This window comes from Geotrypetes seraphini, chromosome 13 (genome assembly GCF_902459505.1).
Source record: "Geotrypetes seraphini chromosome 13, aGeoSer1.1, whole genome shotgun sequence".
Taxonomy (NCBI): domain Eukaryota; kingdom Metazoa; phylum Chordata; class Amphibia; order Gymnophiona; family Dermophiidae; genus Geotrypetes; species Geotrypetes seraphini.
In genome coordinates this window covers 15,058,898-15,075,652 of record NC_047096.1, presented here as the reverse complement: position 1 = coordinate 15,075,652, position 16,755 = coordinate 15,058,898, and the positions used below count along the sequence as shown (strand labels likewise).

Here is a 16,755-nt window from a genome sequence, read left to right as displayed (position 1 = left end):
TTTATTTAGTTTAAGGAGTTTAGGTCTTCAATCAGTTTTGATATGTACTGTAAGGTGTCGGTGAAGGAATCTTTGGCAACACAAAGGAGAAAAATGCCATCAGAATAGGAAAAAGTGTGAACTTGCGGGAAGGAGAAATGCTTACCCAAGGCGCTAATATATGCTTTAAACAAGGAAGGTGATAGTGGTGTGGAACCCACAGAAGGCCTTCCACTTTTGGGACTTCATGTTTTCCTTTCTTACTTCATATGTTCTATTGCCTAAGAATTTTGCTAACCATTTTTATACTGTTCCATGCACTCCTAGCTCATCTAATTTTAGTAGTAATAGAGAATGGTCAATTGCATCGAAAGCAGCCAAAATGCAGCAATTACAACTGGTGCAAAATGTGGCAGTCAAGCTAATTTTGGGGTTGAAGAAGTTCGATTATGTAACACCTTCCTACCGACTTCTGCATTGGCTACCGATGGAGGCACGCGTGAAGTTTAAGTATGGATGCTTTTGCTTTAAGGCACTATTTGGTTTAGCCCCCAAATATATAACTGACCTCTTCTCTTTCTCAAACAACAGACATAAGAGAAGCTCACACTCGAATTTTGTTTCCTCACTGGTTAAAGGATGTAAATTTAAAACACACCATCAACATCTTCTCTCACATCAAGCGGCATTATGGGGCAAAGATCTGGAACAATTGCTCACGCCTACTACTTATGGGGAATTTAGGAAACACCTAAAAACATATCTGTTCCTGAAGTATTTAGGCAACTAACCTGTACAATCCTACTCCACAATAACTGATCTCTAGCGCTGTTAATAACTAGCTTCTAACTTTGTTAATTCTACTTAATTTGTAACATCTTTTAACCATTGTAAACCGCATAGAACTTCACAGTCCTGCGGTATATAAACTGTTATTATTATTAAAATGTCAAATTGTAGCAGAACAGTTTGCTTGCCTTTACTTAGATATGACTTTGCTTTTGATGTTAATTCTAGCAGTAAGGATTCAGTGCTATGCATAGACCTCAGATCCTGTAACCCATTAGATTCTAGGAATTTCACTATCCTTTCTTTCAGCAACGCTTCCATTATTTTCCAATAACCGAAGTGAGGCTTACAGGCCTGTAATTTTCCGCTTCCTCTCTGCAACCATTTTTGTGACTAGGGACCACAACTGCTCTTCTCCAATCCCTAGGAATTACTCCTGTCACCAGTGGCTTCGGTCACCTATTATCAGTGATCACTTCTGGCACCTCATGCATAGTAGTTTCATGTTCAGACATGTGCTCATGACCATATCTGAAACCATCCTTCATCTTGAGCTAACATATTCTATTGGTAAACATCAATTTATTAACTGAAGCAATATGCTTCTGAATAAGGTTACTATTATGTGTGCCATCAGCTCCACTTATCTTAAATAAGTATAGGCCGATTAGGTATGCAGTAGAGCTGTAGCCACTTCGTTTTTCCTCTTTTCCAGTTGAGTTATTCTAGCATTAGGGTAGGTTCTGCCTTATATGACTGGTCATTGTAACCAATTTTGCCCAACAGACCCTTTGAGAGGCCCTAGAATTAAAGAGTACAATAGAGGAAGATCAAGTTATAGCAGCACCGCAATCACTCCAGGGAATAGAGCATGGTCATTTAAAGATTACCATTGAATTCACCTGCTGCCTTTCACTTATAGTTACTGTGCTAGTCTCCAGAGATATTAATTGCTTGATTTTGAGGGATTCAGTCCTTCTTGTGGATTGGTTTGGGCAGAGTTGAGTGCTCAATCTTACTCAGGCCTCACAAAGGGCCGCAACAAAGGGCCCTTTGCAAGGCCCGTCTATTTGAGAGTCCTCTATGGTCCGAAGAGAGGCCTGTGCAGGTTGTGGGAGAGGCTTGCCTTCAATGATCCAAGCACACAGGTCCAGTTGGGTAGGGAGAGACAAAATGGCTGCTTCCTTCCTCCTTATCACACTGGAGAAAAAGAAGTCCCACAGCAAGAAAAACATCACACACATTGGGCCTGATTTAGTAAATGGCACCCAAATTTGGTGCTGGAAAGATCTGGGCTAAATTCATATTCTATAAATGATACTCCATGCTAAGCAGCCTTTATAAAATAGCACTTATTCCCATATACAACTTTGGGCATGAGGTCTGATGACTTCTGAAACCTGGTATAAATCCAGACACACAAATTAGTCATGCAACCCTTGAATTCTATCACGCTGTACCTGACACGTCCATATCTCTCCCATGGCACTGCCCACTTTTGCATGCCATTTTGGGCACACAGCCTTATAGACTAACATGCACATCTACGTGCATCCAAATTAGTGCAAATTGACATCAACAACTGTTAACATTCATTAACTAATTTGTATGCGCATCTGCCCATAACACCCAATTCGGGCAACCGTTACAGAATCCAGTGTATTATGTGCAGAGAAGATCTTCTGTTAATAACGGATGCTGTTTTTCTTTGGTTTACTCTTCCACTCCATCGTCGTTGTTGCCCTTCATCTCCCAGAGACAAATAAGGCATGGTTTGCGGAACTTAATCGTTTCTTGTGTATCAGCTCTTCCATACCAATTTGTACCAAGGTTTCCTGAGAGTTATTTCCACTGCCCATTAGATTCCATCGCAAGAGTTGTATGTGGTTCTCCTTCCACCCTCTTTCCCTCATTAGGGTAACTACTCTAGTACCATCTACAACTCCAATCAATTTCAAGAACAGATACTCAATGCAGGTCTGGAACGCAGGCATCGCACTTAATAGCACATAACATTAAGAGTTGCCAAGATTTTTATTTCATGGTGTAATTTAATTTCAAAGCAATTTATGCAATTTAACCAGTGCTGCCATGAAGCTGCTGCAAAAATAACAACTTCTTAATAAATTGTATGCTTAGTAAGCTAAGATTATGCCCGCCTCAAAGTAACTCCTAAGGAGGCATCTGGTACCATGAACCTCCATTCAAGTTGCCTGGGGATTTTTTCCGTTTATAACCCTGTTCTTAATCTTTCATTGAGATGCTCAAACTGTAATTCATACAAGAATAGGTATGTTTTAAGCAGTTGGTAGTATTGAGCTAGGTCAATCACCACTTCCCAGGGACTGTAATCACCGTCTCAGGTATCCCCAGCTCTGATCCCAGCAGTAAAAAAACACGACTGGGTACGAAACCAACACACCAGTACTTCCAGTCTAACTTTGTTTCTTCAATTCAACATGAAATTATGCTCTAGATCTAGAATATGAATTTCACATCATAAAAGTCTCTTCTTCAAACGTAGCTAAAGAGTTAAAAGGTGCAAGTGGTCTCTTAAAATCCACACGCTACAAAACATCCTTTCTGACTGATGTGGTAAAAGGCATCAAACCATTTTAGCTTTCTCCAGGATCAATATGCCTTGGTATTATTTTGGATTGTTATTTAACTTTTAAAGATCACATTAATTTTCAGGTTAAAAAATGTTTTTTTCACATTGTGGAAACTTTGTACCATCAAACATTATTTTGATTTTCCATCTTTCGGACTATTGGTCCAGTCCTTGCTTCTAAGTATTTTAGACTACTTCAATATTGCATATCTTAGTTCGTTCAAGAAAACCATCAAACGACTAAGCATTGTTCAAAATGTGGCAGTCCATCTCATTTTTGGCCTGAAAAAAAATCAGATCATGTAAGCCCTTATTATAAAAAATTACATTGGCTACCTGGGGAAGCCAGGGTTATTTTTAAGTTTGCTTGCCTTTGTTTCAAAACTTTAACAGATTTACCTCAAATCTACCTCGCATACCACTTCGATTTTGCTGGTATTGCCAGTTGTACCCATACTGCTCATCTGTGCTCCTTTCCATCTTTGAAGGGTTATATCTATAAGAGGTTCTTAGATATGACATTATCATTTTTATCTGGCAAATGGAATAAATGCCTAAGTGAGTTTATCTTAAATCAATTTTCTTAAAAAACCTTTAGAAAAACAATTAAAATTTATTTTTTGATAAATTTGTATAATTTCATATCCTTGTTGATGTATCTCTGAATTGCCGTCTGTAATATCGCTGTCTGTACGTAGTCTCTTTTTATTGTAAACCGCTCTGATCTATTTGTGGTATTGCGGTATATAAAAATAAAGTTATTATTATCAGTAGTAGACCTCTGCATTATTTAAAAGAACCTGCACTTCTGATATTACTACGCTGGTAAAAGATACATAGCATCAGGTATGTCTATTTCCAGTACACCAGCTTTAATGTAAGACCTCTTTCAATATACATTACTGTTTGCTTTATTGTCAACAGTCTACAAAGCACATATGATATTGTATTTGATTAATTCCCCTGAGTTATGGCTGGAGATAGAGAATGTTCACTTTTCATCAGTATCAGTTTGTCAGTTTATATACTTGTGTGTATATATAACAAAGTAACCCCCCTTCCCCAGTCCATGAGACAGGAAAGAAGAGGGTCGGACCAAGGTCATGCTGGAGAATTTAATAGGTGAACTGAAGAGTCAAGAGATGCTCGTTTCCAGCATTCACTTCTACCCTTTTCACTGCTGTTAATATATTTCTCAGATTTCTCTTAGGGTCGAGAAAAGGCCTTTTATGGAAGACGCCTGAAACTCTTTCAAGGGTTCAGAGTTCTGTTGACATTGCTACAGAAATGAAATATTTTAGGGTAAGCATAGTTTATATTACATTTTATGATGTTAGTATTAAATAGCACTGTCAGTTCACACTACATGGCAGAAGATAAATCATGTAGTTGAAAGGTCAATTACCTGCATTAAAGCCTGATCTTATATTCTTTGGTAGGATCTAAATACCATATGAAGTTGTGCACAGTGAGATTTATATATAAAGAGCCACAACCTAAGGTTAGAGGGGAACCCATTCCCTCATGTCCCTGTTTTTTGCACTGTGTAAGACTTTGAGTGCCCTTCCGTTTTGAGAGAGAGAGAGGAGGAAGGTACTTTCCCACACCAAAGACAAATGGTCATTTATGAAGTCACAAGGTGGCAGGACAGACCATTCCATCTCTAACTTAGTTTTATATACAAATTAACTAGTAAGGTAAGTAAATAAAAACGAGAATGACGATCAGAGTCATAAATCTTACAGGTGATGACTTCTTTGCTGACTTGCATAAACTTGGGTTGTTCAATTAAATACTCTATGATATTTTCTAATGAAAAAATAACGAGTTTTTTGCATTATTGGTTTTGCATTTCATCATTTGCAAATTAGGCTTTAGGATATGATCGCTAACAAGGGCGCCATATGGGGATACTAAGGAACAAAGGACAATTTAACATTAATTAAACTTAAATACTTTACACCCCCCAATATCATCAAATTCAAACACACAAAACGAATTCCTACAACATGCTATATATTCTCATAAAATAAAGAAATAAAACCATAAAAAGCTCAGCTTACTTTGAATGTCTTGGCAGTGGGAGATGGAGAGGATGGGGGAGAGTCCGATTGTGACTTCCTGCTTCGTGGAAAATCTTTGCTCCGGGAGTAGAGAGAGGACATGGTCCCTGAAGATGGGACTCTGTAACAGTGGATACCCTTTCTCTTCTTTCCTCCTTCAATATTCCCCTGAACACAGTTCAATGCAGAAACCTTTTTGGTCCCATAAAGTAAGACAAGTATATTAGAAAGGGGAGTTCAGGAGAGCAGCTTCAGCTATTTTAATATCTCTGTGCCATTTCATTACAGGCAGCTGCCCTGTCTATGGTCCCCATGCGGATAGAAATTGGAGGAGGGCAGGGAATCAGCTACGTAACACTGGATGCCAACTTCCAAATTTAAGGCAAGTCTTGTCCATCTGCTTAAAGTGCACTCCTTTGCAAGAGGCCAATGTCTGACCCATGGAAAGCGAGATAAAAATTTCAGATAGACTTTGGCAGCAGAGAGTGACTTGTACTCCAGATCAGAGCAGGGTGAATCAGAATAAAAAGAAATAAGTTCCTTTTCCACTCAAACTTTTGCAGGCAGAATGTTGTTGTTCCACCGCAGATCAGAGAAAGATCTGCTCTGCTTTGGGTCCAGCCCCCACATTTTAGGAAGAGAAGGGAAAAAAATACCTCCTACAAAAGAAGGGATGAAGACCATATAGGAAGAAAAGGGGCTGTCCAAAGGATGCTGCTGCTGATGATTTTTTATTAGTTACTGTGCTGCCATAATACATTTCTGGAAACACAGGCACACATATATATTATGCAAAAATATATTTTTTTCTACAATCCACTGCCCACCCCCTGCTGGTGCCTGACATTCCAAATCTTTACTCGCTTAGCCAGGAATGCTGGAAAAGGGCCAAGGGCAAAAGACTCCCTTTCAACTCAAGGGACTTAAGCTTCAGCTCTATAAAGGAACAAAATGTGCAGGGGAGGGGGTGGGGGGTGGCGGCGGAGGGAGGACATCTACAGAGAAGCTGAACTGATAGGGAAGTTGTCATTTGGGGCTGTCGAAGCCAAATCTGTTGCATTTTCAGGCTTCGTCTAAGTTTGTCCGCTCTCAGCACACTCAACCAGGTGGCACAGTCTCTGGGGGCTCTGATCCAGGCTCTCACGCTGCCTTCTATAAAAACCCATCAGCACTGCAAGCATTTAAAAGGATCATTTGCTATGTCTGAGCTAGCCCAACTGCTTGGATTAAAGCACCCACGCTTCTTCCATGGCCCCTTAAAAAAAACACGCAACAAAACATGGCAGCCTTTATATCTGTCTTGTGATCTGCTCCAGATAATCAAGTTACTCCAGTCCACATTTGATCTTAAATAGAAAGTTGTACACTTGATCTATAGCTCTATATATCAGCACATATCATGTATCAAATACATAATTTACTTATATTTTACTTATATTTAATTTACTTATATTTTAAAGTACTTCTTCAGAGTTTCCCAATATTACTGGTGATCAGCCATGTTTGGCAGGGCCAGCTCCAGTGAGCCACTGTTTTTCACACATTTCTATCCTGCTTTCAGCCTCTATTGACTGATGCAAATGAGATCTGCAACAATATGATCCTCCATATTGCATCCTCCATGGGCAGCCTCGGATGTGGATATAGGTGGAGTTGTTCCTTCAGCAAATAGGACAAGATGGGAACCAACTAGAAATAAAGCGTTTTATTTTATTGGCCCGCAATTGCGGAATCATTTACCATGGGAATTGAGGCTAGAAGTAAATATTAAAGCATTTAAACTATGCTGAAAACTTTCTATTTTCGTGAAGCATTTGGGGAAGATTCCGTCTTGCCATAAATAATTTGTATTTATTAGTGGAAACGGGCTTCTTCAGTGAGAATCCTGTGTTATAAAATTGATACAAGAAGTTTTGAATTTGCATGTAGGGATGAATGTGTATACATCAAGTTTCAAGTTTATTGAGTTTTAATATATCGACCATCAGCAAGTATCTGGCCGGTTTACAATAAAAATTTAAAAAGATAAATAATTAAAAAATAATAAAAGTGCACACCAAGGACATAAACAGGACAGACATGAAAGTGAGGGAAAAAGGGAAATGGGAGGGGAAAGTTACATGTTAAAAGAAGAAAGGAGAGAGAGGGGAGAGGGTAAAACGTGTGGGGCGGGATCGCTTTATAAAAGCGGTTTGCTGAAGAAGAAAAAAAAAAAAAATTTTTAAAAGAATGAGAAGATAGAGGTATGCGGAGACACAGTCATGTTCTGTACTTGTATAGTTCTGTCCTATTTTGCAATGGAGTTCCTTTCTATATGGGGCCCTTTTATTAAGTGCGCTAACCGATTTAGCTCATGGTAAAGATCAGTGCGCACTAAATGCTAAGGCGCCCGTAGAATATAATGGATGCCTTAGAATTTAGCACTTGCTAAATCGGTTAAACCCCTATATTAGGTATTTGTAAACCACTCAGACCTGCCTTAAGAACAAGCGGTATAACAAGTTTAATAAAACAAACATCAACCAGACTCAGTGCTAATGAAGTGACCTTTGATGCCCTTACCAGTAGAGCTGTTCAGGGCACCAGGGGCAGCACAGGGAAGACATCTTAGGAAATCCTCAAAAATAAATGATTTAACATTATCTGAGCAATGAAGTAGGTAGACAGGCGAAAAATTAACAAAAAGAGAGAGAAGGAATATTTTTCCTAATAGGGCTAAATATTCACTTAAAAGCAATCCAAGTGCTTTCAATATGTCTTTTTTCACCTGGTAGGTTTTTTCTTTTTCTACTGAAGGCTTGTGTGCACAGTCAGCCTAAAAACATCCCATCTTTGGTAAGATAAATTATGACATCATAGAAAATGAACTGTGATATTATGTGCAGAAATATAAGAAGTTTACAACCAGAGAACTGCTATAACATATTAGTATCAAAGAAAATACAGCACTTGAAACATTAGTTGAAATAGAAATAACACGCCACTTGGTTCAAGTTATTGAAACATCTTTTCAAGAGAGGACTTGGGTCTCATTCATAGCACTTCACTTTTATTCCCTTGGCTCCAGTGCTGTTCTCCCTCAAATCCCTACACCTAGTCTCCACTTTCCAATCCTCAAACCTGGTGCCCTCTCATCTTCTCCAACACGTTACCTTCTCAATTAGACACCTCCTGGTTCTTGAGCCCCTCTTTCTCCTGGAAACACTCCTATGCACTCATTTGATTCCCTCTCACCATCCCTAGGTGATCCCCCTCTGACCCTTCCTTCATACCTTCCCCTCCTAATCAATTCCTAAAATTCTCACTTACCAACCCCCCTCTCTCAAATTCCTACAACCACTGTTAATATACCCTCATTCTTCCTGTTGCATGGAACTTACATCAAATGCTGCTTGAAGGGCACTTACTACTTCTTTCAAAGCATAATACTGCAGAACTCCACTTTATCACTAAGGTTCTTCTCTCCTCCCTACCCAGTGCAACATTAAGCTTCTACCACCACCATTCATGGCCAGCACACCTGAGTCACCTGTAGCCCACCTCAACGTCCCTCTCCGCACCATATACGATTCTGGAGACCGCACCTTCAAAAGATATAAAAAGATGGAGTCGGTCCAGAGGAAGGCTATTAAAATAGTGTGTTGTCTTCGTCATAAGGCATATGGGGACAAAGATTGCAATATGTATGCTTTGGAGGAAGGTCAGGAGAGGGGAAATATGATAGAGACATTTACATACCTACGTGATGTAATTGCCCACGAGTCGAGTCTCTTTCAATTGGAAAGGAAGCTCTGGCATGAGTGGGTATAGTTAAGAGGTGAAAGTCCCCGAAGTAATCAAAGGAAATACTTTTTTACAGAAAGGATGGTAGATGCTTGGAACACTCTTCCAGAAGAGGTGATGGAGACAACGACTGCATATGAATTCATGAAGGCATGGAATAGGCACGTGGGATCTCTTAGAGAGAAGAAGAGATAATGGTTATTGCGGAGGGGCAGACTAGATGGGTCATTTGGACTTTATCTGTCATCAAGCTTCTATCTACAGTACTGGTGATACTACTGCTGATGCAGCTAACTCTGTGATCTACATGGCCAAAAGCCACAGCCTTTGCCATCTCTGTACCCATCTCCATCCCTAAAAGGCAAAACCTGTTACTTATAATGGAAGATTATTGAAACCTTGTGGCCATTGTTGGTATTGCAGCCTCTCACAATTGCTGCTCTTTAATACAGTACGTATAAGGGATGATGAAACACCGTAGACCTAATATTGCCATATCTACTCCCAGCATTCTTCTAGAAAGCAGCCTTGCCATAACAATGTAGGAGCTGTAGTTGTTGGCACTGCTGTTGCTCAAACTATCAAAGACATTTAAAGACACTGTGTTTCTGCCTCTTGTTCTGGGAAGAACAGGATAAACCACTCATTCTGCAAAACAGAACCTCTTGATAAGCACCACAAAATCACAGGTGCACATCTTGTGAGAGGTATTTCATCTTTCACTGTCCAATGGGAAAAGCAAAGAAGAGCAATAAAATAAAAATGATGATCCTTCCCCTTCACAAACACAACCTTAATTTTTAATTGCATGGCTTAGCACTGGCAATCAAAAATAAATGGCAAACACAGAATAACAGTCTGCCCAATATTCAGCGTTATTCAGTCAGTCAGGAACGGCTCCTAGCCGGCTTAACCACTAATACTCAGCAGGAGACAGCCAGTTATTTCCCGCACAATACCCTAGTCACCAGCTGTGTCATGAAACATAGACAGTGCCAAGAACACAAGAATTGCTATACTGGGACAGACTGAAAGTCCATCAAGCCCAGTATCCTGTTGCCAATAGTGGCCAACCCAGGTCACACGTACCTGACAAAATCCCAAGTAGTAAACCAGATTTTATGCTACTTATCCTAGGAATAAGCAGATCGTCTAAAGTCCTTGGAGTTATCCTTGACTTGGACCTAATCATGAAAGACCAGGTCAGCTCACTGGTCGAAGACAGCTTAGAACCATTAGATCAGCCTTGAGCCCGACAAACTTCAGGACGGTTGCCTCCTCCCCTACATGGACTACTGTAATTCCCTCTATTGCTGTAATGCTGAGAAAGACCTTAAGAGACTACAATTGCTCCAAAATACAGTGGCGAGACTATGCAAAACTAAATATGAGAAGGTAACACCTCTCCTTAAGGAATTACACTGGTTACCATTCAGAAGCAGGGTCCAATTCAAGGTAGCTTGCATGGTACATAAGGCTGTATATGGCTAAAACTCACCTGGTCACAAATCCGCCATCCAAATCACACAATCCTTCCACAACTCAAGGACAATCCAATGATGGAAACTACCATCTCCCTTCGCTCGCTATTTTAGAAGGAACACTCTCTTTGAGACCACCTTTGAGTTTCAGAGGCCCAGAATCTGGACCAACCTCCCCGGGCAGTCTTCGACAAACACCCACATACTTCCAATTCCGGAAGCACTGAAAATTCACCTTTTTTCCTCAATGCATTGACCAATTCCCATTCAGTCCCTGCATGATATCTTTCATGCAATTTCTATATAATATCAAAGTCTCTGTAGCAATTCTAATATTGTGAAGCCACAATGATTCCTAGCTGATATTTGCGGGATACAAGAGTTGGTATGGTATGGATTTTCCCAAGCCATCTCAATAATGGCCTATGGACTTCTCTTTTAGGAAATAATTCAAACCTTTTTTAAACCCTGCTAAGCTAACAGCTTTCATTCTTCAGCAACAAATTCCAGAGTTTAATTGCACGTTGTGTGAAGAAATATTTTCTCTGGTTTGTTTTAAATCTACTACTTAGTAGCTTCATCGCATGCCCCCTATTTCTGGAAAAAGTAAATAAGCGATTCACATCTACCCTTTCCACTCCAATCAGTATTTTGTAAACCTCTATCATATCTCCTCTGAGCCATCTCTTCTCCAAGCTGAAGAGCCCTAGCCTCTTTAGCTTTTTTCATAGGGAAGTCATCCCATCCCTTTTATCATTTTTGTCGCCCTTCTCTGTACCTGGCAGCTAAGTTAAGCAGCCAGACAGACCCACATAAAAAGCAAGTCTATCTTTGGCCACTAAGACTTACTATAGCTAGCCAGCTGATGAATATTGGCTTGGCTGGCTATATCAAATGCAGCTGAAAATAGACCGGAAATTCAATGCTGGTCACTGGATATAGTCCTGGCACTTAATTTCTGGGTTTGCCATCGACCACAGGAGGTAGCTGGGCTGCCTCCCATGATCTGAAATCAGCTCCATTTTGTTTTCACTTTGATTTGGTGCTGTGATTGATAGGACTGTGCTGTCCTCCTAAAACATGAATACATCAAAGACATGGTAATGAAAAAGAAAACCTACACTGCTCTTTTAATTTGGTTTTCCTTTTAGTCAGTTCACGTGTTTTTATTTATCTAAGAACGAAGTACAAAATAATATAAAAAAACTAAGTTGTTTCGTTTTTCTCATTTAGTGAACAAAGACTAGCTAGGGGGTACTTTTTTTAAATCACTGGTATTTTACACTAGTGATCTTTGCTTTAATTGTCAAAGTCTAAAGTGTGGGTATATTTTTACAAAAACTGACTACAGAAAAAGCATCCGCAGACACTTTTTCCAATCAAAACCATGCATTTAGTTCTCTTCCACCTTAACCCCATGCCAGATACACCTCCATTCTAACACAGTTAAAAAGTGTAAGAGTTCTGAACACATTGTATACTTTTGCCCACGTATAGATTGTGTAGTTTTCAGACTGGTATTTACATTGATAAACAGCTTTTTTCCTGAGGAAATCCACTTGAAAATTGAAGAAATTACTCACTCACTGCATAATCAAGCTCTGGAATTCACTGCAAGAGTATATAGTAAAAGCAGTTAACGCAGCAGGGTTTAAAAAAGTTGGACAAATTCCTGGAGGGATAGTCCATAAGCCATTATTAAGGTTCATTTAGGGAAAGCCACAGTCATCCCTGGGGGTAAGCAAATTGCAATCTTGCTACATTTTGGAATCCTGCCAGCCATTTGTGCCATGGATTGGCTACTGCTTCAAACAGGATACTAGATTTGATTGATCCTTGGTCTGACCCAGTTGAGCAATTCTGATGTTAAGCTCTCGACACACACTAAGTTCAATGTGCACCCTGTGAAATCAAATATTTTCCATATACACTCAAGGCATTTGTTGTTGTGGGAATGCACTTTTATTCTCTCCTGTCTGCAATCCTTAAATGCCCTCTGTACGCCTCCCCTTTACTCTATCTATGCTTTGCTCGTCCCACATGCAGCCAAGAATGACACTGTAGTAGGTTGTATGCAGTTTATAAAGAGCACCAAAAAACATCCCAGTAAAACATTAACTATACATTTCCAATGTCACCTTCTGAAGCAGGAATGCCCAAAAATTAACGTCTGGGGAGGGATAAAGTTCTGAGAATCAACTTTGCTCCTTGTCCTTCCTTCACTAGATACTATTATAGACATAACCATTTCATTTATTTTACCAACCAGGAGCCAGTCCAACAGGAGAAAAGCATCCTGTTAGACTGAAAGCAGAAAAACAGTTCCTGGCATGGCACTGTGTGATCATATAAACATTCTGTGCAGAAGCACAAGAGTTTCCCATAAATGGAAGCCAAGTGCAGTGTAACAAACCAAGAGCAAGAGCTGCCCTTCACTCAGTGTTTGGAGTTCCCCAAAAAAATGCTCTATTAAATCCTTATCTTGCAGGCAGCTTCGAACTGCTCATGATCCTCATAATGATGCCAGTACTTTTATTTTTTATGATTAAAAAAAAAGAAGAGAAGGGAGGAGGAAGTAGAATAAACAGCAGGAAACGAAGACGGGAAACTGACAGGGTTGACGGTCAGTCTTGCAGAGGTATGCAAGCAGATTGATAGGCTTAAAATCAATAAATCCCCAGGACCGGATGACAGATGCCCTCCTGCTCAATTTGATTTTGAGGATGCTCTTCAAAACCCGTACAAAGTCCTGGGTTTTGAAAAGCCGTACGGACATGCCCTCGAAAAGAGGACATGTCCAGGGAAATCTGGATGGCTGGTAACCTTAGCTATACAGACAAATGTCTATGTTTTTCAATTATGGGACCATGTTATCAGAGTAGGAATGCAGAATATTAAAATGAAACGGACTCCAAATGGTATCAATATTTAAAAAGGTGATAAGAACATAAGAATTGCCAACTCCGGATCAGACCCTAGGTCCATCAAGTCCGGCGATCCGCACAAGCGGAGGCCCTGCCAGGTGTTTCCTGGCATAGATTTTGTCCCCATATCACCCTATGCTTCTCATAGGGAGATGTGCATCTAGTTTACCCTTAAATCCTAGAATGGTGGATTCCGCAACCACCTCCTCCGGGAGAGCATTGCAGGCGTCCACCACCCGCTGCGTGAAACTGAACTTCCTGATATTTGTCCTGGACTTGTTCCCCCTCAGCTTTAGTCCATACCCTCTTGTCCGTGTCACATTGGACATTGTAAATAACTTTTTCCTGCTCTATTTTGTCAATTCTTTTCAGTATTTTGAAAGTCTCGATCAGATCCCCTCGCAGTCTCCTCTTCCCAAGGGAGAACAGCCCCAGCCTCCTAAGTCGTTCCTCGTAATCCAGGTTCTCCATACCTTTCACTAGCTTCATTGCTCGTCTCTGCACCCTCTCCAGCAGTTTAATGTCCTTCTTTAGGTATGGAGACCAATGCCGGACGCAGTGTTCCAAGTGTGGTCTGACCATCGCTCTATAAAGCGGCATTATAACTTTCTCCGATCTACTTGTGATTCCTTTCTTTATCATGCCTAGCATTCTATTTGCTTTTTTCGCCGACGCCACGCTTTGCGCCGACGGTTTCAGAGTTCTATTTATCAGTACACGCCCAGGTCCCTTTCTTGTTTGGTCTTTCCCAGAGTTGCACCTGACATTATATACTTGTGTTACTTATTTTTTCTGCCTAAATGCATCACTTTGCATTTTTCCACATTAAACTTCATCTGCCATTTCTCCAATCGACTCAAGTCGCTCTGTAGTTCCTCGCTATCCTTCTGCGATCTGATTGCTCGGCATAGCTTTGTGTCGTCTGCAAACTTGATGATTTCACTGGATGTTTCCTCTTCTAGGTCGTTTATGTAAATATTAAATAATATGGGCCCAAGTACCGAGCCCTGGGGTACACCGCTAGTCACTTTCTCCCAGTCTAAGAACTTCCCATTTATGCCCACTCTCTGCTTTCTGTTCTCTAGCCATTTGCCTAGTATATCTCCCTCTATTCCATGGCTTTGTAGTTTCCTGAGAAGTCTTTCATGTGGAACCTTATCGAATGCTTTCTGGAAGTCCAAGTATATAATATCCACCAGTTCTCCACTATCAATTTGTCTGTTCACTGTCTCAAAAAATTGAAGTAAATTCGTCAAACATGATTTCCCTTTCCTGAATCCATGTTGACTGGCTCTCAACAGGTCTTGTGTGTCTACACTTCCCCCTCCCCATTCGCGGTTTCTGCACTCGCGATTTCACATAATCGTGATTTTTTTCTGGGGAGGGGAAAAATTTTTTCAAAACCCATATTTTTTACCTCCCTGCCGCCTTCCCGGCCTTACCTGGTGGTCTAGAGGGCCTTTGGGGCAGGAGCGATCTTCCTACGCTCCTGCCCCATGCAGATCGCCATGAGGAAATGGTTGTAGGGAGTTCCCGTCGTAGTCTCGTTAGCATATCCCTGCAAGTGTTCGGTTAGACATGGGGGAACCAAATATATATGTCTTTTTTGCCCCTGAACAACTGAAGACTTTCATTGAAATAGAAAATCTTAGATGTTGATGATAAGTCAAATTATAGAAGCATAATAGATACAGCTAGGCTATAGCCTACTTCTAAAATTACAGTCCAAAAATTAATTTTTCTATTGATCTTCTTGTCTTTTCTTTAACGCCCTCTTTATAACTAGATTGTGATCTAAGGAAGAATTTGATATTGTTATCACTAATGTTTGTTCTAACTTTTTTTTTCTGCATTTCTGGTGCAAGTGGATGTTTGTAAAATGTAATTTAAAAATGATATAAATTTTTTAAAAAAATCTTATACACTGCAACTATTAAACAGAAAGTCTCTTTACTGCTATCTGCAAAACAGCCACAAATTTTCCACAAACTAAATACTTTATGCATATTCTACAGTTAAAACAAACAAAAAACATAAAATAAAATATAAAACATCTGACGTTTGTATCTCCAGACAATATTATAACGCAGACCTGTGGCTGAGAATTCTCTATCCTCTTTACGTCAGTGCTAGTTTTCACACATTCTTGATCTAGAACCTCTTTGACACCAACAAACATTTTCCTTTTTCTATACTATAATTAGAGTAGAAAGTCCCTGTCCTGATACTTTTTGTTTAGAAGATCAACGCTATAGCCTGTGATGTCACAAATGACATCACAGTCCAATCAACCACCAAGGTGGGAGATCATTTGTGACCTTCTTGCCAAGAAACTGCTGCCAAGAGAACCAAGAACACAAGTTAAGAAGTGCAATGTTTACCTGAATATGAAACGCCTGGTCCTCTAGAGCAGTGTTTTTCAACCTTTTTACACCTATGGACCGGCAGAAATAAAAGAATTATTCTGTGGATCGGTGGTTGAAGAACACTGGGTTGTCGTGGGCCAGACCCCACCCATCTCTACCCAATCTCCACCCCAGACCCCGCCCCCCATAATAGTACTAATTGCACCTTGCACATCCCATGCCTCATCTGGAAGCCTTCCCTCTGATGTTGCAACATCAGAGAGAAGGCTTCCAGTTCAGGCGCAGGATGCCTGTAGAAGCCACTGCCCGTGGCTTTGTGCACTGAATCAGTGAGGAAGAGGGAGCTGGCTTGAAGATAACGCTGCATCAATCGCACCGTGGAACGGCGGTTGAAGAACACTGTTTTGGGCCTGTTGCACGTGCTGGCCCGGTGGACCGGCAGGAAATTTCTGTGGACCGGCACTGATCCATGGAACGGTGGTTGAAGAACACTGCTCTAGAGTACTATACTGGGTAATTTATAAACTGCACAATTTATAGTGGACAAGAATTCTCTTAAGTAAACTGAAATAGCAACACAATAAAACAAAAATTGCTGTGAAGAGCTGAGCCACAGACAGGATAAGCAGGCCTGTCTGGTTTATTACCAAAGGCCAAGAAGGAGCTGAAAGACTCATTGTAGACATCCACAGAGCTAATGCCAAACTACACAAAGTCTAAATATTGCTTAATTTTTTGCATGAAATGCACAAAACAAAA

At 40.3% G+C, this 16,755-nt stretch overlaps 1 protein-coding gene across 12 annotated transcripts in view; it reads right to left on the bottom strand.

Moving 5' to 3' along the window:
- The window catches only part of PPP1R12B (protein phosphatase 1 regulatory subunit 12B), a 195,620-nt gene that overhangs the window by 65,847 nt on the left and 113,018 nt on the right, over positions 1-16,755 (bottom strand). For 7 of the 12 annotated variants that reach the window (XM_033917689.1, XM_033917688.1, XM_033917690.1 and 4 more), the window contains one exon: positions 5,443-5,634. The exons of 3 other annotated variants lie outside the window; for them this stretch is intronic. In XM_033917689.1, the coding sequence (XP_033773580.1) occupies positions 5,443-5,634 (192 nt within the window). Of the gene's footprint in view, positions 1-4,495; positions 4,659-5,442; positions 5,635-9,226; positions 9,400-16,755 lie in introns of those variants that run through there. 2 more of the 12 variants (XM_033917697.1, XM_033917698.1) reach the window with 2 other exon arrangements.